Genomic DNA, 22,805 nt, shown 5'->3' with positions numbered 1-22,805 from the left:
GCCACCGGGACGCGCGCGGCAGCGATGAGATCTGCCAACTTTCTCATTATGGACCAGTGCACGGTTCACCCAAAGGGGACCGCGGGGGGGATCACATGAAACCACTCTGATAACAATTGAGAAATGTTGTTCGTAAATCATATTTACAACGGATCCTTTGCAAATACAAATTACTTTCTGTTGCTGGGCTTTTGATATGTAAAAGAACCATTCAAGTTAAAAGGGTCCCATCGCTGGGACAGGCTGCAGAAGGGAGGATTTTTTTAATTGACGTTATCAAGTATTAGTAATAAGAGGTGGTACTGGGGATGGCTGGCTTCCTAAATAATTGATGTTGTATGCAAACCCCAAAGGCCACTTGAACCATTTAAAAACAAACAGAGGAGTGCTCTGGACTGCCCTTGACGACGGGAACCTTCAGAAGACCAATTGACTCTAAAATTAGCACAGCCCACACAGCGTTTGGGGGTAGATGTCAGGATAAATTGCTTTTAAAAAATCGTGCCCGTATTCTTCAAAACTATTTGCAAAATGAAATATACCGAAGTTGCATTATAGTACATTTTACTGGTGCGCTCCATCTATTTTTACTTTTTCAATGGTCCCATTTGCCTGTGTTTCTACAGTACCCAGGACTGGCTAGGTAATCTGTGGAGCCCAGTGCAAAGTGAAAATGTGGTTCAAATATTAGTAAGGGTTTTGAGATGGAAACGGCAGAGTGTTAAAACTTCTATGCATGGGATCATGCGCAACTGCATCTATCGTATGCCTGTGAGTCAGCCTTGGTAGGGTCCCTCCTCTATGTTCTTTTGGGAAGAAACAAGTGTATTGATGATTATTCCTTAAAAAAAAAAGTCACCCGTAAACCCTAATTACAGCAGGCTTTTTTGTTTGTGCCTCTGCTCTTCCACTTGAGGTCATATTTTTACAGGTAAACAGCAGGACTATGGTGGTTTGTTTTGCTAGCTTTACGGTCATAACTTTTACGGCTATAAGAGATTCCACTGTGTTGACGAGTTAGTCCCTTAATACCGGGCATTTTGTGACTGTCTTTTTCTTCCTCACCCCCTCTTTTGCTCTTTGTGTAATACAGTGACCATTTTTATCCATTAATCTTTCTACTTCTGCTGATTTACCTCCTTAGGATAAATTTGTAAGAAAGAAATTGTTAGAGCAAAGGCCAAAACATCTTTATGGTTCTTAGGATTTATTGCGATATTAATTTCCAGAGGGGCCATATCAATTTAGACTCAACCTCATCAGCACGAAGCATTACTTTTTAAAAATATTCTATTGCTTAGCAGGTATAAGGAAGCTCAGATCACTCAACTGTGTTTCTTGGATTAGTGACAATGGTAAACATTTCTTCGTGTTTCAGTTTCATATTTTCACGATTCAAAACTCTCACGTCATAAGTTATGCCCTCTTCAGTGATCACACGGTTCTAGCAATGTTAATTGGTAGGAACGTGTCTGTGTTTTACTCAGCCATGTATTGAAGTTCATATGTAGTTTCTCTGATCACTATTTTCCTACGTTCACTTTTTTAAACTATCAGATTGATTAATCTTTTCAGGTTTACAAACCTCAATTTGATGACAGGAGCTGATATAAGGCTATGGGCAGGAGGGAGGACTTAGAAGGACTCAAACAGTCTTAGGGAAGTTCTTGCTTTATAATTTTAGACTTTGACAAATGTTTTGCTAGGCAAAAAAAGACTCGGAGACGTGTAAGCCCCCCACAAAACACAATTCACATTAGAGAATATTTTGTTTTGCCCTGAAATTTGCAGCCAAACTTCAACAAGATTATGTGCCATCGCCAAACACAGGTAATGACCTGTCATGCATGCTGACTCAATCCCAGTGCCTAACGCAGAGTGGGTCCCCAACAAATGTTAACCGACGAGATCTACTGTGTGACAACCTGTCAACACAAGCAGCTCAGATATTAAGGCTTCTTAAAACACCAGAGAAATGAAATCCAGCTTTGCCGCACTTCCTGATACCAGCAGATCCCCCTGAGGGTGGCAAATGCAGTAACACAGGCATGCAGAGCTTCAGAATAAAAGAGAATGGATTTCTATGCAAGGTACATTTCAGGTAAGATGCAAACTATGGAAGATACTATGCTTCACATACACCCATGTGTCTCCCAGAAACTGGAGACGCGCGATGCAGCTGCTTCTCCAGCGATCCCCCGCACCGCCCCACCTTTCTCTCCGACTCCTACTTCCTAAAGGGCTACCAATGAATAACTGGGCAAAACCACACATTTCCCTTCTTACATCTGAGTAATTCCTTTGTTTAGCCACTCTAGGAGCACAAGAGTTTTTAACTCAAGCTGACTAGTGTTTAAAGGCATTGTGTTCCGAGGGTGTGTGCACAGCATGGAGTATTTTGCTTCGCAGCTCCTTTAGCTCCTATCAGGATAAAAGTACAAAGTACAATGCCCCAAAGACATAATTATGTGACTGCTTTCTAGCGTTTCAAAAGAGAAACAAAATGTAGTGGTATATGAGTGTCACAGAAAGGGTAAGAATGAAGAGTTCTGTTTTCACACTGGATATTAGCTGGGCTGCCGTACTAACAAGGTCCTTTAAGCTGTGCTGTAAAGTTTAAGGCTTGATTTATTCCAATAGATCAGAAGAGTTAAGAAACAATTTGCATCATAGCAGGGTCATGCATATTGGACAAGAATGAAAACTATGTCATTACAGAATTCGCTTAATGGAAATATGGAGTCAAAAAGAGTAACGGTCTATGACACAGACAGCAAGCACAGGGAATCTGCTACTGACATATCATTATGTTTCGCAAACAGCGTAAACCTGTGAGAGTTGAGCAACAGTATCCATTCTGATGTCATTAGGTAGGTTTCTTTTTTTAAAAAAAGCAATTGAAACTCATTTTGTTAAAAATTATGCTGACTGCTGTAAAAGGTGGTTTTTTGGTAATATTGGGATTAATCTGAAGTTGTCAAACAAATTAGAGTGACTTTATCTTGTACAGCAAAATTAGCATCACTCTAAACTGTTGCCTGAGGTTTTCATCCCAAGATCTTTCTTTTTTTCTTTCTTTTTTTGGTGATCCTTTGTACTAAATAATAGGAATATACATCAACTAAACCTTGGAGTTAGTATAGATGATGAGAGAGAGTTATCTCGTCCATTCAATAACTTCAGATATGTTTGATCTAATGTGTATTTCTTGCAATAGTTTATATACCAATTTACATTTGCTCTGAACTTCCTTAATATCTGAGTAAATACTGCTGTCATGACAATGATTTAAAGATGAATACAAGTGTGATTAGAATAAAGTCGGAAACATCAGGTTGCTTTAGAAAGGAAGATATATGGTGCTATTGGTGTGAAAGAGGGACATATTCTTAAAATGTGGAGTAAATATTAAGAGATTCTTCGTATAAATTAAAAACGATTATTTCCCTCTTTAAAGATCCTTTTTAAAGCACTTTGGGCAAGAAATTCAAATTCTAAATAATCAAATTTCAGATTCCCTACAACCCATCAATTACCCTGGCTGAGAGCATTCTTTCCCATTGTCAGTAGGTATCAATTCATTCTGTTCCTAATTGCTGCAGGTTGTATTTTCCATTCCTATCACTCACATTATCTTAAAATGAGACGTTGGTCAGTAATTCAGAGAGACTGTGTGGACAAGTCGCCTATCCTAGGAGCTGACAGTATGGCAAACATTGGATTGGTTTATTCCTTTACGGTGGGCAATAGTTTTACAGACACTTGCTAAAAGGGAGAGGCTGTCATTCTACAGCATCCCTGGCAAATTCAATCATTTGGGATAATGCGGTTTCTTTCTGTTTTAAACTTCTCCCGGGAGAGAAGGACCTGTTATAGTCATACCCAGTCCCTCCCCGCGCCCACCAACATGGGCATCACTGCCTCTCCCGAGGTTAGCCTGGTGCTGGTGTCATTCACATTCAGCATGGACAACCATCGCCCATCACTTCATTCAGTTATATGTGTGCTCATTATACTGCCGTCTGCTGCTATAATGCTCCTATTAATTTTCCTTTTGATATTTTAAGAGCAATCTATAAATCATGCCGCCTTTCATTTGTGCTATCATTAATGCTTGGTAATAACGCTTCGGTGTCATGTGCGCGGTTAAGCTTATCACACCACCAAGTAAACAAGCACCCTTTTCCTCCCTGCTAGGTTCAGTGTGTCGGCAAGCTGAACAAACCACAAACTTTTCAGAGAAAGGCAGACTAATTCTAGGAGGAAAAGGTAATGTGACTTAAATAATGGACTGAGATGCCAAGCAGAGGAAAAAAAGAAAACACGTCACCCATTTTATTGCCGTGTGCACTTGTAGGGCTGCACGAAGCCGAGTGCTTTTATGGGAAAGTTAGTAAATGGTCCTTTTATGTGCTAAGAGAGCTAAACATTTCCAGAAGCACAGCCTTCTACCTGAGTTCTAGGAAATCAGAAATTACAGAGAAGGTGTAAAAAGTGGCTGGAGAAGGGCTTGTGTGCACATAAAATAGGCAGACCAGGACCTGAAAGCAAAGATCTTCTGGGTGGACAGTACTCACACGGCTTGCATAGGGGATCTGCCCGGACTGCTGTCGCTCTCGTTGCTGTTGGTATGCTCCATCGCCCCGTTCAGCTCTTCCCGTATCGCGCTGGCTAAGTTGCCCAGAGTGGGATTTCCCATGGAAGCGGTAGTGTATAGAGGTATACTATTCTCAGCCATCGAAGCCTGCCATCAACCGAAAGAGAATTTATGAAGACATAGGGTATGCATACACAGGGAAGCTATCAATTGGGAGTGTATCCAATAATCTTCAGTTCAAGTTCATTGTAGCCTGGTTGGGCAAACAAAGTTTCTAACAGGGGTAGAAGGATTTTGCTTTAAAAGTTAGACCCATGACACATGTCCCAAGCTTGGTTTCAAAGAGCTAGCTGGGGGGACCAAAGCACCTGTCAGGAGGCAGGACTCAATTCAGCCCTGCTGAGTAGAGTCACATGGTTTAGACAAGGCTATCTAATATGAGGTTTATATCTGATGCCTTTTTTCAAGAAGAACTGAATATTTTCAGATCACAGGGATACATAATGGAATTTTCATTTCTTTATCCACTTTGATGACTCCAGTATTGGATATTAAAGATTTGATCCGATTATTCTGGCCGCACACCTCAAACTTATGAGAACTTCCATAAACATTTACCTCTTAGATCCTATAGAAAAGGAAGAGATTATAGAATTGGAATCAATTTTTATCTCCCCCCATCATTTCTGTTTTAATGATTTCTGAATCTGTTTAGTGTAGGCTGAGATAACTGGTGGAAAGTATCACCATGCAATCTTTCAGACTCAGACCAATCAACCGGAATTTCAGGACCAAAGAAAAAATCGTATTTCTTTTGGGTACTTAAGTATATCCATATCGAAGGTGACAAAGTCATTCCAAATGAGTGTCAGCAAAAAAGTGTGGAAAGGGAAAAAAAAAAATTCTAAACTCTAGCGGGATACTGTTCACTTTCTATCCTACTCCATCTGAATGAAACGACCACTGAGTCTGAAATGCAGACAACAGTCAAATGTATCACTCGACTAAAGTATCCATATTGTTTCATCTGGGTAGTGATTATGACCCAGCGACTTTTCATTTTATTAAGGAGGACAGACTTTCAAAAACTGGCAGCTGTAATTAGACCAAGATTTATCAAAACTGTCCTCTTGCAGACTACACTATGCCTGGTTTTCCATCCTAATGAGGAAAAAGTACAATCACAAGACAATCTGGCATGGTGACTTCAACTGGCCAGTCATACAGGAGTCCAAACTATTCTAGAAATCCTGGCCCGAGAGTGAAAGGAAGAGCCAAAAAATGAAGAAAGAACGTGTGCAAAGCTGGGCTGTGGGGAATCTGCTTATTATGACAATCGCGGTCTCACTCACTGTGCAAACTCCAAAGCCAGAAATGCCTCCTAGATACAAGCCCTGTGTTAGAAAACCCATACACACCGAACACAGCATTGGCTAAGGTACTATTTCAAGGCTCGGCCTCTGTAAGCCCACAGCTTTTCCTTCCCTCCACTTCTGAATTTATATAACTGCCTTCTTTTAAAGAGTAGGAAAAAAAAAATCTTGTTTTTATTTCCAAATGTGGTGAACTCATTTTGATGAACAGCATTCCTCACTCTCCTACAGTTTGTCAAATAATTTGCATCAAGTACTTTTTTCAACAGATCTCTTGTAATTGCAATAAAGCATTTTTCCTTTTTTTGGCAGAGCAAAAAGCAAGAACAGTTGCCAGAACTTTTTTTTTGCAAACTACAGCTGGACAAGCATCTTAACTGCCTTTATGTGAGACAACACCGTGGTCATGCCTCTCTCAGCCATGGAGGTTCTGCTAGAACTATCATCTGAGTCTCTTTTCACTGGAAAGACCACAAGATCAGCTCTCACAACATCATTTCACTACTATACAGTCAGAACGTGGTAAAAGTGGGGCCATCTCTCGCTTGGTATTTTTGGCAGCTTCTCAAGTCAAAAACTGAGAAGTAAAGACAAAATTGAAATGTTTCTAAGAATGTGTTCTTTGGGATGAGCTGGTCACCCAATGGACAGGACAACCTTCTTGGGATGATTTGTTCTAGGTCAAGGCCATTTCTGATTGGGACCGGATCATAAAACACGGGCTGAGGCCCAAGAGCCACAGTGGCGGCAGGCATCCAAAGGCAAAGGCAAGCACTTACAATGCTGCCTCGGTTCTCAGACAAGAAAGATGTCAATGAAGAAAACCAGCCTTGTCCCTTTAAAGAATGATCAAGTGGGCTGCAAAGAGAACCTGGTGCCTGATACAAAATAGAGCCTCTTGAACATTCTTTGTTGAGTGAGTGATCAAAGCAACCCACCCAAGGTTAGAAAAATTTTCACCAACGGCTTATGCCTAACAAAGTAGTTCTTTTATGTAGTTGATGCCCACTTAGGAGCAGGTGGGTTATGGTTTTTATAATGGATTTAATTATATAAGTGGTCTCGTACACAGTATGTGGTTTCATATCAAACTGGTACCTCTGCCAAAAAAATGAAGGTGCTTAAGTAATGGTGCAGAAGTCCGTAAGTATCATTGCTTCTGGAACATTAACCACTCTGAGATCCTTGGGGGAAAGGCAGTCTATAAATATGAAGCTTTACGGTTACCCTTAGTTACTTCACTTTTTCAGAGCATAATGCAATCTGTCTCAAGTCCAATGTTTTATTTCTGTAGTGGATTCTGCTGTCCTATTTTATATATTGTATATCATGCATTATGTTGCTCTAGTAATCTTTTTAAGATGTTGTTCCACTATTATTTTTACTTGTCTTGAAAAATGGAAATGGGCAATAATGGCAAGGAGGGCCTGCTGGGAGAATCTTTATTTAATTTGCACAGCAGAAAGTTATCTTATGAGACCGTCTATTGACCATGGATCCAAACTCACAGAGGAGAGGGAAGAGATCCACTCCTCAGATCATGAGTTCAGATCAATTTATTCAACCTCCCTTCATTGTGGATATAGTGTTCTTAGAAAACCGCAGGACAGTTTTGGTCCATCACTGAAAACAAGAAAGGGTGCAGAGGATGCCAAAAACAAATACTTTAAAGATGAAGCATGAACAGTTCTGTAATGATAAAGCATACTAATTGAAATTAGTCACATAGTTAAGGGAATCCAGAGGATGCAGGATTACTGGGGTGTTTTTGCCTTTCCGCCTCATGAATGTAAAATGTGCTTGTAATCTTAATACTGTTCCAGATAGAGCAGCCTTTAAATTCACACTTCATGAGACTCCAGGGAAAATAAGTTACTAATGAATGGTATTTACAGTGGCGGCATCTAAGCGTGCTTTCATTTGCTTTTCTAAAGTTACTGTGTAAACTACAAGTAATTAAAAGAAACGCAGAGAGTAGTTCCTCCTATTAAATTTGGTTCAGGCTAAAAATAAATAAATATAATTACTGAAAAGCTAAGTTTAGCGAATTTGCCTCTGAACTGAAACTGTGTAAAAGGCGTATCATCCATCCTTGGGAGCCTTAAGCCTCTGCCGAGCGAGCTGGGGAAATGATTCTGTAGGGTGCAGAGTAGGAATATTTGTTTAATGAATAGCGGGAACCAGGGCTCCTGTCATCGTCTCCTCTTCACCCCACCCTGTTCTTGTAATGCTGAGAATCTCAACTAGTTTTTCATTATTGTCCCTTAGGAGCTTTTTTAATTTAGACTTTTGATTTCCTATTTGTGCACTCCCCTCATGCAATTTTAATATGTGCTTATGTATTAGGGGCCTTGGGAGGGGCACAAGACATAGTGCTATCTAAGCACCAATTTGTGGGTGATACAGCCCCCAAGAAGAACACATGCTATAAAGGTCTGCGATGGCATTGGCTTACAAATGTCAGGTCTGTCTAGAGACTCTATCATCATTTAAAGGTTGTCAAGATTCCTTTGGCCTGTTTTCTAGAACAATCCAGGTAGGGTCAAAATCAAACAGGACCACTGGCCAAAAGGACACTGCCTACCTATGAACTCTTGGTGGGGGCTTGGACCCTCCTACTACTACCCCAGGTAGTTTAATGAAGTGGTCCTGCATCTTCTCGTGCACTGATGAAATGACTTTACTGTTTGATAATTGAGCAACGCAATAAACAAAAGGCTCACTAGATGCCAGGGCTGCCCTAGGAATTCATATTTAGGTGGTAACCTCACTCCTGCTCATCCTGCTCAATACCGGTGTCTTCATCCCCCAGTAACGTCGGTTACGTAACAAGAGCTGGGTTTGTCAGTAGGTAACAAACACTGTGCACGTATTATGTAATCTTGAGCAATCTGCTGGAAACCTAGAGTTTTCTTAAACACCTCTATCGTTCAAACAAAAACAGTTTACTCTTACAAAGGGAACCAAACCCGGAATGCCCCCAGACAAAAGAAAAGATGCTAAAACAGACTTTAAAAGAAGAAGAAGAAATAAAAAGCTCTCCTTTCTCTTTAAACCCGTGAACAATAGAAGGTCATGTGATACAGTGGCCTATCATCCAGCACATTAATAGCTGTGCTAGAGTAATTACACTTGTGGTATTTTTGCCTCAAGTGAAATTCTGAAATAAGAGGATGGAAATTATGATACTGCTGATAAATATTAATAAGTGAACTTTTAATTTTTTTGCCACAATATTCAAAATGCTAAGCATCCTGCTAATGCTGAAGCAGCCCGATGTGTTTGCCTCCAGGGAGTACGATGCTTTGTGCACTTAAGAAAAAAGTTTAACGGAATTAAAATTTAATATCTAATTAGAGTGAGGCTAATATATTTTGAAATGAGTGGGGGAGACATGTGCCCCTGCCGCATATTCGGGACGGCCATTAATCTTACCTGTAAAGCTGCATTGAGAGGTGTGCAGTAGGCGTGGCTGCTCTGCATGTTTTTAATAAGGGAAGGATTACTGCATAAGAAAAAGATAAAAACTCAAAGTTAAACACAGTCAACCCCTGAGTTCCTAGCTAAGTTTTGTTTTAAGCTTGCTGGTATCCTTCCAAATCAGAAATTTCCCCCAGTAACAAAACCAAAGAAAAGTTAGGTTTTTTCCACATCCCCTGGCTCTATTGGGTTGGTCTGTGTGAACACTTCTGGGTATGATAGACTTTGCTATTCAAGGAAACTGGCTTTAAAATTCTGAATTAAGTAATAAGAGGCTTGGGCGCTCCCACCACTGATAAATTTTGTATCACAAAATAGTGGCCTGTCTGGAAACTTTTCATCGCTGCCTTGGCTCCAAGAGGAAGGCAGAAGCTCTGGGGCACTGGGCTGGGGGCTGGGGGAGGTCAGTGAGCTGACAGCAGGGTTTCCTGGGAGTCAGGAAGAGGAATCTGGGCTCTTAAGCCTCTCCATGATTTGAAATCTGCAATGGCTGTCGGAGGAACAGCATGGTGGCTCCAAGATCTGTAAGGCACGGTTATTGCCAAAAGAAGATGGAGAGGAGGGTAAGCTGGAGGAGGGTCGTTCCTAAGTAAGGCGGGAGGTTGGGCTGAGGTCTTTCTCGCACAGCCAAATCCGGAAGCATGTGAGAATATTTGATGCTGTGTCCATTAACTGACCAAACGGAGACAAGATGCTGTTTTAAGAAAATCTCTAGCCCAGTAAGAGTAAAAATACTAAATAATCATGAAGGGGATACCGAGGGAAAGGAGTGGCTTCCAATAGGAAATTACCTACATTAATCAGTGGCCTTCAAAGGAAGTGTATGTGCTGTTATCAATTTCTTTCCTATGCTTGGAGCATTTTAATCATTCATCTCACTATGTGTATATTATTATACTGGGAGAGTCAAAAAGAAGAAATTTACCCCATTAAATGCACATTTTAACTCTAAATAAAAGCTTCCTTTTTACTTGGAGGAATTATTGGTCACACAAAAGTATTTAGTTATAGGGTCCCCGAAAGCTGCTGAATCAAAATACAAACAATATTTGCATCAAAGACGTCAAAAAAGCATTATTCAAGGCACTGGTGTTCCAAAGAGAAACGAGAGAAATACATGTACAAATCACACAATTTAGTTCCGTTGCAGAAAGCCGTGGCACTGCTACTGGGTGAAATGCAAAACTACATGGGATGAGTCAACCATGCAAAGCCAAAGCAACAGCAGAAAAAAAAAACAAAAGCAAGTAAAGGCTCTTACTGTGCGACAAGCTCGTCAAAGTTTTCATCGGGGCAGTATTTGCGAGGACGGCCTCGTTGAATATGGCGGCCACGTTTAAACTCTTCATCATCAACTGTCCAAAAGGACCCAAACTCATCCTCTACTCTGATAAAGCACTTATGCAGTGAGAGGTTGGTGCGAATGGCACCCTGGGATAGGAGCAGCAGCAAAGGAGATGAAGTGGCAACAAAAGGAGACGGGGTTGGGGGCAGAACAGACATCCAATACAGGGAACAGGAAAAAGAAAATAAAATGCAATAAGCATAAGCAAATGGTTTGTGAGGGTTAATATGCATTGCCACCTAAAAGCTACTAGCATGTGATGCGACAAAGACCGCAAGCAGGGCAGGGGGACTGGTGGGTATACAAAACAGGAGGGATGAAATGCTTTTTTGCTTCCCTTAACTGAGACAACGTGAAACCGGTTCTTTGGTCTAACACCGTCTAGCAGCCAAAAGCCTCTACGTTATACTTGTTAGCACAATCCAAGCTAGGCTGAGAAGTTCAAACATGGCGGACGTACCCACTGATCTTTTGTGGCCTTCGCTTTTGGAATTCTACTTCATCCACTGTCCATACTGCCCCTTTAACGTTTTCTACTCGCACAAAACACTTGTGAAGACTAAGATTATGACGCACTGCATTCTGCAGCAAGTATAAAAGAGAGAACATTTACATTTTCTATAAGAAAAGACTCTAAAAACAGCAGTAAATTCAGCCTAACAGTCCACATTTATAAAACCATCCCCAAGAGCTGTGGCTACCACCCCCGTGGATGACCTTCTTGTGGTTAAGGGTGCCTTTTCCAAAAGCAAAAATGAAAAAATAAAATTATGAATTAATTGTACTTTGGCATTTCGGTCTAATTTCTGGTCGCAGCTAACCAGAAGAAATATTTTTTAATATGCATAGGAGCCCAAAATAGGTTTCACAGTAGAAATCTGAAAATAGTGTTAATAGAACTTCAAAATAAACCCGTAAAGCATAAAACTGTCCCTCTTAAACACACTTATCTCCCATAAAAAAAAGGGTGTTTTTTTTTTTTTTTAAACCATGAAAGATGAAGACATTTTGTTCTTGTTCTTTGAAGTTTTGGCTTTAAAACTCTCTATGGGTTTTCTCAGATTTATTTAGAAGAAATCTAAATTGGATTTTACCATTGAGAGTATCGCCTCCTGTAGCTGACAGGTTCAGGGTGCGAAATGACCCCTAATGGATCAGGATCCATCACTGAGCTATGTCTTGCCGTCCCAAATACATATAAAAGCTGGCCCTTACTATGGGCAAGTACCTTAATTAACTGAGAAAATGCCAAAGGAGCACATGAGTAGAACTCTCGATGGCAAAATGACGATATTCCTGCAATTGATGGTTTCTATAGACACATGTTTCTTTCTTATGATTAAAAGTCATTTCTGGTCATTCCTAAGCTGAGAACCTCGACATCTATAATTTATCAAAAAGGAGGATCTCAACTCAAGTGTGAAGAGCTTTTAACATCTCATCTTTCCTTTGAGTTTCAGGAAAATCCACAACTCTTTTTGGGTACAGTAACAAGCATGGCTTCGTTTCTTTAGTCCTGATTGAACTTATTGATCCAGACTCAAAATTAGACATGAGGCTATTACAAAGAGACCCACGTCATTTACTCAAACCTTTGTTCTTACAGGGAATAAGTAAGTGACAAGTGAGGCATGAGAAGGTGATGTGGAGACCATACCTCACATACCTTGCAAGCCCTTCACTCAATTCTGGTAATGCTGCTACTGGTCAAACATTTTGCACCCCTCCCCTTCAACCACCTGCAGTATTTCCTCTCTAAGTTATCCTTCCAAGTGGCAAATCTTGATACTTGGAGAGGTGTTTCAATTTTCAGATAACCACTGTTGGTGACTCTACTGTAAGGAGTCCAGCTAGACAATGACGATTGTTCTTTTCCAATATGGAATACTCAGAAGATAATGAGACCTCAAGTTTTATTATACGGCCGGCATGATGAACTTCTCACAAGGAGAAGCCACAGGAGAAATTCTCAAGGAGCTTTTGAGCTATGCCAGCATACATACATGGGGTAGTTTCAAGACCCCCCAGGTCACTATGAAAAGACACCCCTGATTCAAACAGGTTTGATAGGTTTGCATAAAAACAAAACAAAACAAAAATCTCTGGAAAACACTTGGCATGTTATAATCATACTAGATAGGACAAATTTCTCTGCATATAAATTGCAGTCTGGTCTTTAAATAAGCATTTTCTTTTTTATATTGCACAAAGGCATAGCAAAAGGATGCTAAGAGTTTACTGTTATCTCCTAGAACAACACTGAGGAGGTTGAAATAAATAAACAAACTCAAATTTCCTTAAAAAAATCCAGAGCATGTATACATATAGGAGACATAATTGGAAAAGAAACCAACATTTCTTCTCGTCCTAATCACTGTCTAAGGTTCTAAAGTAAGCATCAAAATGTACACAACTGAAAAGACGTAAAGAAGCCACATATGAAAAAAAGATTGCTGTAGATCTGTCTGAACTATACAACCATGTAAGTAAAGATGAAAAGTCAAAACTTGCGTTTTGTTTTCAAATACTACATATCTAAGCTAGAAATCAAGAGTTTCCCATAAAGATGAGCAAGCTCTTTTCAGTCATAACTTTAACTGGGCATTTAATCTTTTGTCTAAGATCACGATACAAATAAAGACACATAGAGAAAATTATATGTATTTATGAGTCATAAGTACTTCATCTCGGATTGTTTATATTAATGGCACTTTTTCCTGCAGTTCGCAAAAATGAAAAAGTTAAATCTAAAGATCTGAGCTTAAATATCATACTCACAACTGGTAATTATTTCTAAATTTGATCATTTGCTATTTATAAAAGATAATTTTGAAGAAAATGCCTGCTTCATGCTTATACTTCCTAAATTTTGAAAAGCATTGGTAGCTAAAGATCCTTTGTATTTTCTCTCCCAAGGCAGGCTGAGAAATAGAGGTAAGGGCGCCCTTTGGCATCCATGTGTCTTAACGGAAATCAAAAAGATAAATTGGGCCACAATAGATATTCACAGCTCTGTAAAGTGGATGAATTAAACCTACAGTTACATTCATTTTCTTTTAAAATGCTAATTTATCAGGAACGTAACAAGGAAACATGTTTTCTGTTTTTGCTTTTGTTTTTCTCCCCAAAATTAAGGAAGTGGCAAGGAAGACATTTATTTCAAGCTAAGCAAATTTTCCTTGTATCCTGTAATAAATCTCTACTATATAACAATGACATGTAAAAGTATCCTAAAATATCTGCATTTTAAATGTTTCTAAATGTCTTGGAATTTAGGGATTATAAGAATTCTCAGTAGAAAAAACTGCAAAAAAATAAATGTCATATGGTACTTGCCCTCTTTTATAGCAAGAATATTAGAAATCAAGAAATTGAAAGTGAAAAAAATCCAAAAATTTGTGAGGGTTTAATCTAAAATAATGGAATAAGTACTAATGGAATCTATGAACCAACTGCTAAATTGGGAATGAGGTTTGTCATGTGACCTCATGCCTTGTTGGGGACATCCAACGTGGAGCTACGGCATATGACCTGTTTTATAGCAAATGGTGGTAAAAGTGAAGTTACATAATGCAGAAGTTACTAAGACAGTCTCTTGACTTAAAAACAAACAAACAAAAATAACCCAACTTAATATATGTGTTCGCCATATATAGTGCTAGTACTTGGACTGCACAGCTTTCTCCACTAATTGGGTTAAGGAGCTTTTATCCAACCAATGAAGGTTAAGTCAAGTTTGTCTGATCATTTCTCCAGGTTCCTAATGATTTAAAAAAAAATTACCTATGCATCTCTGCAAATATTGGTGGTGGCTAAAGACCAAAAAGCATGAGGTTTGTGTAAGTAATAGGACAATCTCAACATTTCGGCAACAGTGGTCATCTGCTCCTTTTCCCTACATATTCCAATCAAAGAGAGATCATTTCACTGGTTGGTCCATCCAATCATCTGATGCCAATGTAATGGGAGTCTTCCATCTGAGCATTTTAACCACAATGGAACTACTTTCTCAATCAGATATTCCTATAGACTCTCTGAATGTAGCCAAACAATATAAATGTAACTTAAAACAACTGTGTTTTATCAACAACAAACTCTCTTCTCTAAACGGCAAGACCCAAGACTAAAAGGCCTGCAAGTCAGCTTACCTTCCACGTGGCTGCATTGCGTCGGAAGTAAGCAAACATTCGTGTGAACCAGTTATAGATTTCATTTAGTGTTAGCTGCTTTTCTGGAGATTCGAGAATGGCCTATAAAGCAAAAGTAACAGAAGAAGATAATTTATGACCAAATCAGCAGAATGGTCATTACACAGTTTCTTGAAAATATAAAATAACCATGAACAGAGTTAAATCCTAGGAAAGGTTTCACAAAATGATCTAAGATTAATGATTGTATTTAACAGTTCAATAGCAAAATTCAAAATGGAATTATCTAATTGTTTTGAGTTTTTATTTCTGTTTCCGTACAGAAATATTAATTTATTAGTCATTCATAAAGCAGAATCAAAGAGAAATGCAAAACATTTCACTAGCTGATTAAAGCTCAGTAATTATTTAGAGCTCAGATTAATTCTAGGGATCAGAGATTACTGTAGCTTGTGATAATTGACTTGCCATCTTTAAACAGGCTCATTTTCACTGTTGTGTGAAATGAATTTCCTAATAATCACATCGTATTGTAATACTTAATCAAAAGCAATTATGTTATATATTGCAGTTTTAAAAAACCTTATAGAAAAGGGCTTAGCATGCTTGCACACCAAACGGTTTTAAATCTACTTCATCAATATAATATATCCACGTATACCTTTTGATATAGTTTTACGTACTGTGTTATTTACTTACCTGCCTAATTAAAGATGCATATGTAAATGGTGGTCTAACTTCCGCGTTCTTATAAAATTCTTGGTTCTGCGCAATATCTGCTAAATAAGAATCATTGTCCTATTAATTATCACTTTTTAAAAAGAGGCTGGTCTACAAGAATTACATATTACAATTCTACATGAGCCAAAAATGGAGTATCTACCTGAAGAAATGGGCACGTTGTATTTGTCTGAGTACCGCCTGCGGATGGGTCCCACCGTGTGCATGCTGGTGGTGGTGATGACGGAGGGGCCTTGGGTGACAGGAGTGATGGGGGCGGTTGGGGTCGTTGGCGTATGAGGTAAGCTCTGTGGAGAAGCCTCTGATGCGGACTTGGAGAGTGTGACACTTGATACCAGATTCAGCTGTGAGGGAAAGAACAATTCTTAGCAGATCTTCAGAAAACCAGGGTGGCCAAGAAAGCATCCGAAATCCAGCGGGAATGATACAGAGGATGCCTGGCTAGTTTTATTCCTCTAAGTAGATGCTTAGAGGTGAGATATGAGATACAGATAGGTGTTATCCAAAGACTGTTAAATGTTTATAGACACACAAAGGGGTTGCCTAGGCTAGCCTAGCCAGTTTGAGAAATTCTGGGTCAAAACATTTCTTTAACCATGACTTCGCACGCTCTTTAATAGCCTACTTTGCCTTGTAAACCTCAAAGAGGGGGAGAGGGAGTCCTTGTCGCACCAGTGAACACTCACGTTTCAAGAAACATCAGTCGGTGTACATTCATAGAGAGCTGAGCTCTCCAACAGAACTTCCTGCAATATGCTACTGCAAGTGAGTAACTATTTGTACTTAAAAGTTTAATTTTGATAAAAGTTATTTAAATAGCCACACGTAGCCAGTGGCTACCACATTGGACAGCACAGGGATAGGCTACTCCACTCCATAATTAAACTTCATGGATGGGAATGACTGTAAATATGTTTGGCCTATGACTCGTATTAAAAAGAGTGGCACTGATCCAATAAGCCATCGCAGAGTTCTATCAGTTGGCAGAAACTAATCTTTGAAAGCTTTATGTGTAATCTTCATTAAACTCTATCAACTGTAGGATTGGAATCTATTAATTTAAAAAGAATGCGGCATGTGAGAGATCTGGAACTGTAAAATGTGACTTTTTTCCCTCCAAGTTTCAAATGTTGAGGAATATAATGGAATAATCTATTGCACCAAGTAAGGAAATGAATACTATTTATTTGAAGTAGTCTAGAGGAAAAGGAATGAGTGCTGCTTTGACTCTTTCTCTCTTTCCCTTCTTCCCTCTCTTTCTTTCTTTCTACTATCTATTTCGGCTTCACCCTGAAGTGCTTCTTTTATCAATACTGGAAAACAGGCTTGTCCCCCTTTCCCAAAATTTGTTGATACAGAAATATTAAGTCCGGCTATGTCGAAGAACTTGGTTGTTTTCAACATATTTATTACAGTTTACATAGAATTGCTATCTCAGATACTTAGAGCTGCCCCAAATCCAAGAAACTTCAGTAAAGTAGGCTTACTTGGTAACATCTTCTCAAACCAGATTTCCAATCACTTAACAAGTCTATTTCACCATTGCGACAATCCTAAGTACAAGGCATTATTTGTGGAAAGTATTAAAAATGAGATTCCTCTGAGACTATAATCAAAGAACATATTAAAAGTCTTCTCAATTTGTTGAAAAGACTCAATCTTACTCATTCTCTAGTAATAAAAAAAAGGCCGTAAGAAACTTTCCTAATATGTTTAGGGTAGTTCCATAAAAAAGCAATGCATTTGAAGAAAACATCAAACATCATTGGGGAAGTATCAATGGAAAAATGCTGACTCAGCTAACAACAGACATCCCTTGCCCCCTATACACACACCATGTCTGAGGAGAGCAAGCTGTGGAGATGGTACTGCCCTTACAAACCCCCCAGCAAGCTGGGCAGATGCTGTGAGCTGCTTATGTATTGGTGCTGGAAACTTCACTTCATGACACACACTTGCACACTAAGGGCTGGCAGTTAAGAGTAGAAGCCATGGGATGGAGCAGAGCTGAGAAGCCAAGGGGGAAGGCTGGGGCTGACCTCTTCTTTGCCTTGGGCCTTAATCACTGACCAAGTGCAGGAACTGTATGTACAAGCATCAGCCCAAGCAACGGGTCAAGGAATTTAGTGCACAGAAGGCTAACGCTCATGAATATACAGCTTTTAAAATTCAGATGCTGCTAAACCTAAGAATATCAGAACACTCTGGGAAGTGAAGGATACCATTTGTAAAAATCATGTTACAAACCACCTGCCACTGTGTGGTTTCATTTACTTCTCATACCATCACTAATACTTCTGATGTTATTACTCATCTTTTACGATAAGCAAACTGAGGCTCATGAGAGATTAAATAACTTGCGCATATTCACAACCCGGACCCAAAGTCAGACACGCATTTGTGATTCTAGGCCTTTCCTATGATCATCTTCTGATGCCCAGTTAATGGGAAAAAGAAACATTTACCAGTTTCATTTTTCTGTATGCTCATTTTTGGAAAGGATTCAGTGAATACCTTTTATCCCTGTTTATAAATGACATTCAACAAATATTATCGAGCAGATATAAGGCATTTGGTATCGAAGTGACAAAAATAGGAACAGAACACACAATTGCGGCCCTTGAAAAACTTACCATCAAATGCAGACACACTGGTTAAAGGAAAATGTGCACAGTAACAATAAACCAATTCTGAGGACTAACTCTACTTTTTGGCTTTTCTTTTCAGTTTACAAACATTACCCTAAACACCGTGGCTTTCTTAAAAGAGGAATGAAAATTATAATATAAATACAATGTCCTTAAGAAATATGCACGCTCCTTTCCAGTTTTGTGAGGAAGAGCACCAAGTCCAGTGGGTTCTAGTCTAACTGCCAAAAGTCAAAACTCATGTAAACATTCAGCCAGTGCAAGCCCATCTTTGTGGGTGCTCACATACAAGAAGATCAGACAAGTCACATGGTACAGTGTCATAAAACGTGAAAAGAACGTAACTCTGGTAGCTTTCACAAAGGTCTTAAGACTTGGACTGTTTTACCAAAAAAGCAGCAGTGAAAAATAAAATCCCTCCAGATTAGCACAACCCACAAAGATGCAGGAGAATTTTCTGGAGGTTTTTGAACATGGGTAGCAAGTGGAAATAAACAGTAAGCCAGATGAGAGCAGAGAGGGTTTACCAGGCTTGACAAATGACACCGTGATTCACACCCACTGCTGGGCCGTCTCTAATAAGCCACAGAGGAAGCAGCCAATCTCAGCTAATTACCAGATAAAAATGTATTGTAAGGACTCTAATTAGGAGACGCGAATGGAGGTGATCTAATGATTAAATGCTGCATTCGAGTGACCCCACCATCAATGTGCAGTGGTGCAAGATGTCACTGGAATATTCTGTAGAAACAGTAATTTTATTTCGAGGAGGGGAGGCAGTAATATTTGTAATGATGGCTATGAGGTAAACTAATTAAAAGATAGTTCCTAGAGGAAGAGGGTGGCGGAGAGCAGCTGTGGCCATTCCAAAACCAAGTGCCAAGTCTCAACAGAGGAACTGCAGTCAAGTGGAAAATTTCTGCCTGACCTCTGCCCTTGCTATTAATTTGCAGGAAAACTAATGACACATATACATATTCCCACAAAATTGTTCTAATTGCTAATTTGCCAAAGGAGCCCAGATTCCAAATTAAACATGACTGTAGCCTGTGAGGGACGGAAGAACAAAAGCTATAAACTCCAAACAGAGGGGGCTCCGCCTCGTGAAATCATTTGAAGGCTGAACCAACAAGTTAATGAAATGTCAACCTTGTCAACTGCTATAGAAGTTTCTTAACTTTTAAACTTTTGTTGGATGATCACATGCTTGTCTTGAGGAGAAACTGTCTTTAGGGGGGAAGGTCATGAGGGAGAGATAAGATGGAGAGTGGGGAAGGATTCAAAACAGGCTCTGTGTTCAAACCTGCTCTTTTAATTAAGGTCTCTCTGAAAAAAGGGAACCAAAAAAAAAAAATTAATTACAGGCTTAGAACAGAAGAGCAAATCGGGAACGGTGTGGATTTTGCTGTAATCTTGAAATATTCATCTTAATTGTAAACTATTAAATCTTAATATAATCATCAATTAGAAATGAAAGCATATGTGCTTCGTGTTTCTGATTGTACTTAAGGTTTTAAAAGATAATTTTTTTCCGGGCCATGGAGCAGGAAGGGATTGGACTGGGAGGGTTTCTTTTCCTATTTTTCTCATTGTGTTCATTTTCTATTTAAAAAGAAGTTGCTATGTTTAGAAAAGTTAGTAACTCTGATATTTTCTACATGGCAAGTTTCCATCATGTGATGATTTCGGCAAAGATAATCTCTTTGAAACTCTGGCCAAAAGTTAAATTCTTATGTCACTTAAAATTGCTGTAGGGTTTTATTTTTTAAATTTATCTGTGCTCTCAACCACCGTCTTTTCCCCTAGTTCAGTTACAGGACTATCCTGGAAATCTTATCTATCCGAACTATTGGAACTCTATCAGCTACCTAATATTCTGGTTCGCCCTCTTTTAAAAGATTAATCTTTACTTTTTAAACAGTAACCTCCTCTCTCTTCTAAAGAAGCTGAGTCACTCACATTTTTAAAAAACAAACAAGCCGCTGATGTAAACCCCCGACAGAAACAGACTTGTCATAAGTATTCCCATAAGAACTCGTTTTTATTTTTGTTTGTGCTCTTGCCTCACATGAAAACAGATTTGGAGAACAAAAGACAGACCTGAAACCAAAACACCAAGGGACCCAGCTGCTTAGTAGGGACTTTCAGGCTCACAGAACTCGTTTTTCTGCTGTTGGTTTTCCTGGCCTGAGCGGGCTCAAGTCCTGCTTGAACCACACGGCGTTTCTAGACATGAATCACTGACGTTCAGAGACAGCCTTTTTGAGGCTGAAGGGACAATACCAGCCCGTGGGGAGGCTGGGACGGGGGTGGCAGAGGCAGGCTTTTGTTACGAGCCTTTCTTTGCCTCCCTTTACCATCTCAGCCCGGCCCGGCTGCTGTGTTAGAACCTGGTGCTGGTGCAGGGCGATGACTGAGAAGGTGGTGTCACTGACAGTGATACTAAAACCAGGAAAACTGGCACTGAGCTGAGGAGGGGCACTTCATGAGAAACGGTATACATAAAAACAGTTTGTGTGCCTTGTTCTCGAATCTCTTTTTATGATAGCCTAACATTATTTCTCCAACTCTAAGGCAAGGCAGCAGCAGCCAGAAAGATCAGCCATTTCTTGAAGAGTTAAAAGACCCTTTTTCAGAGGGGGAGAACTTTGTTTTTATAGTAGCTAAAAACGATTTCAAAACAGTCCTAATTGCTATGGTTAGAGGAAAAGAGAATGCATAAGAAGGAAAACCCAATACTGGATTTCACTTCGAATATCCAAGTTCCTGTAAGTGTTTTATAACATTTTCATAAAGAAGGATATACTACCTACACCATTAATTCCTTGCCCACCAAAACTGAAGGAATGTGCTTTCTCTGGGATCAGGAGGCATTCTCTGGTGTGTAGGAATACCCGAAAGCAAAGCGTACCTCTCGTGTACTCGGCATCATAAAAGACGATTTACAGAATTTCCTGACATCATAATCGTGAAAAGTCTTTTTAAAATATCCTTGACAACTTCATAAAGTCGTAACACAGACATGCTTCTTGTCATTGTTTTGTTTTGTCCTCTGAGTTACGCCTCCCTCCAAGGCAACATCTCAGCAAATCCTCCATGGAATGAGCATGGAGACATCAACCCCCAAGCCATACGTTTTGGTGTTTACTTTGAGAATGTTATTGAGTTTGGAACAAAAGAATATCAATCATTCTCATTATGATCGTTTACTACTGTCTGATTTTTTGCTTTTGCTTCTCTTAACATGGAAAAGACAAGAATATTTTAAAACTCAAAATACAACAAATTTGGCCTCCAAACATATGTCAAGAAAGGCTTTTCCCATTGCCTGTGCTCAATTCCTAGAACATAGAGCTGTTCTGGTAAACTCTGACATATCCTTTTCCCTGCAGGGTCCAGCCTTAATGAAACTAAAAGTATGAAAAGCTTATCTTAGCTGATGTTGGCAATTCCTATCTTGCTCTGCACTGATCCTCTGGGCATACCCTTCTCTCCCAGCTCCCTTCTTCAGAGACACACAGACCCAGGCACCTACTCTTAACCCAAGGAGAGACTCATGAAGAAGCTGACTTCTTTCCATTTCTTTTTTTTTTTTTTTAAGATTTTATTTTTTTCCTTTTTCTCCCCAAAGCCCCCCGGCACATAGTTGCACACTCTTCGCCGTGGGCCCCTCCAATTGCGGCATGCGGGACACTGCCTCAGCGTGGCCCGATGAGCAGTGCCATGTCCGCGCCCAGGACCAGAACCGACGAAACAATGGGCCGCCTGCAGCGGAGCGTGCGAACCCAACCACTCGGCCACGGGGCCAGCCCCTTCTTTCCATTTCTTCGCATTCATCTTATAGGTTTCATCTTGGATGTCACTTCTCCCAGGAGTCTTTCTCGCCTCCACCATGATAGATCAGTTGCTGTACTCATACACAGCATGATTCATGCAGTGGAAATGTGTGTGAGTGAGTGTGCATGTTTGTTTATTTATTTGTTGAGGAACAGGAAGGCTGTGAACTCACATTCCAGTTCACCTATACACTTCCCAGTGTGGGTCAAACTCATGTCCATATCTACAAACTTGGGATTGTCTCGAGATGAGCACATCCTCTAACTATCCAAATCTGAAGACGAGTTCCACGATAGGATCCAGAAAACACGTCTACGAGCTGATGTAAGAACAATCCAAAGAGGTTTTGGCAGTTTCTTTGATGCGATGAAATGGGGACTGGTTGGAGGATTGGATACAACAAATGACACTTCCCACCCAAATGGCATTAGGGAAAAGCAACGTTTACAGCAAAGCATTCTATCACTTAGTGACTAAGAATTTTTAAATAAACAAGAAGTTCCTTTTAAACAAAAATGGAAAAAAGAAAAAAAACTGCATAAACTCACTAGCAAGGCTGTAACATGAAAGTCCCCATCTATGGTTAGATTTGAATCCTGGTGGCTGCTTATTTCAAATCAAAGATTCTAGAAGCAC

At 39.7% G+C, this 22,805-nt stretch overlaps 1 protein-coding gene across 14 annotated transcripts in view; it reads right to left on the bottom strand.

The window, feature by feature from the left end:
* Window positions 1-22,805, bottom strand: part of FOXP1 (forkhead box P1) — a 574,868-nt gene that overhangs the window by 5,601 nt on the left and 546,462 nt on the right. For 13 of the 14 annotated variants that reach the window (XM_046667607.1, XM_046667598.1, XM_046667622.1 and 10 more), the window contains 6 exons: window positions 15,827-16,028; window positions 15,643-15,722; window positions 14,944-15,045; window positions 11,256-11,377; window positions 9,406-9,475; window positions 4,578-4,744 (listed from right to left, as the gene is read on the bottom strand). In XM_046667607.1, the coding sequence (XP_046523563.1) occupies window positions 4,578-4,744; window positions 9,406-9,475; window positions 11,256-11,377; window positions 14,944-15,045; window positions 15,643-15,722; window positions 15,827-16,028 (743 nt within the window). The remainder of the gene's footprint in view (window positions 1-4,577; window positions 4,745-9,405; window positions 9,476-11,255; window positions 11,378-14,943; window positions 15,046-15,642; window positions 15,723-15,826; window positions 16,029-22,805) is intronic. The other variant, XM_046667679.1, reaches the window with a different exon arrangement.

This window comes from Equus quagga, chromosome 1, assembly GCF_021613505.1.
Source record: "Equus quagga isolate Etosha38 chromosome 1, UCLA_HA_Equagga_1.0, whole genome shotgun sequence".
Classification (NCBI taxonomy): Eukaryota; Metazoa; Chordata; class Mammalia; order Perissodactyla; family Equidae; genus Equus; species Equus quagga.
Note: the sequence above shows the minus strand (reverse complement) of the source record. Positions and strands in the feature narration are given on the sequence as shown.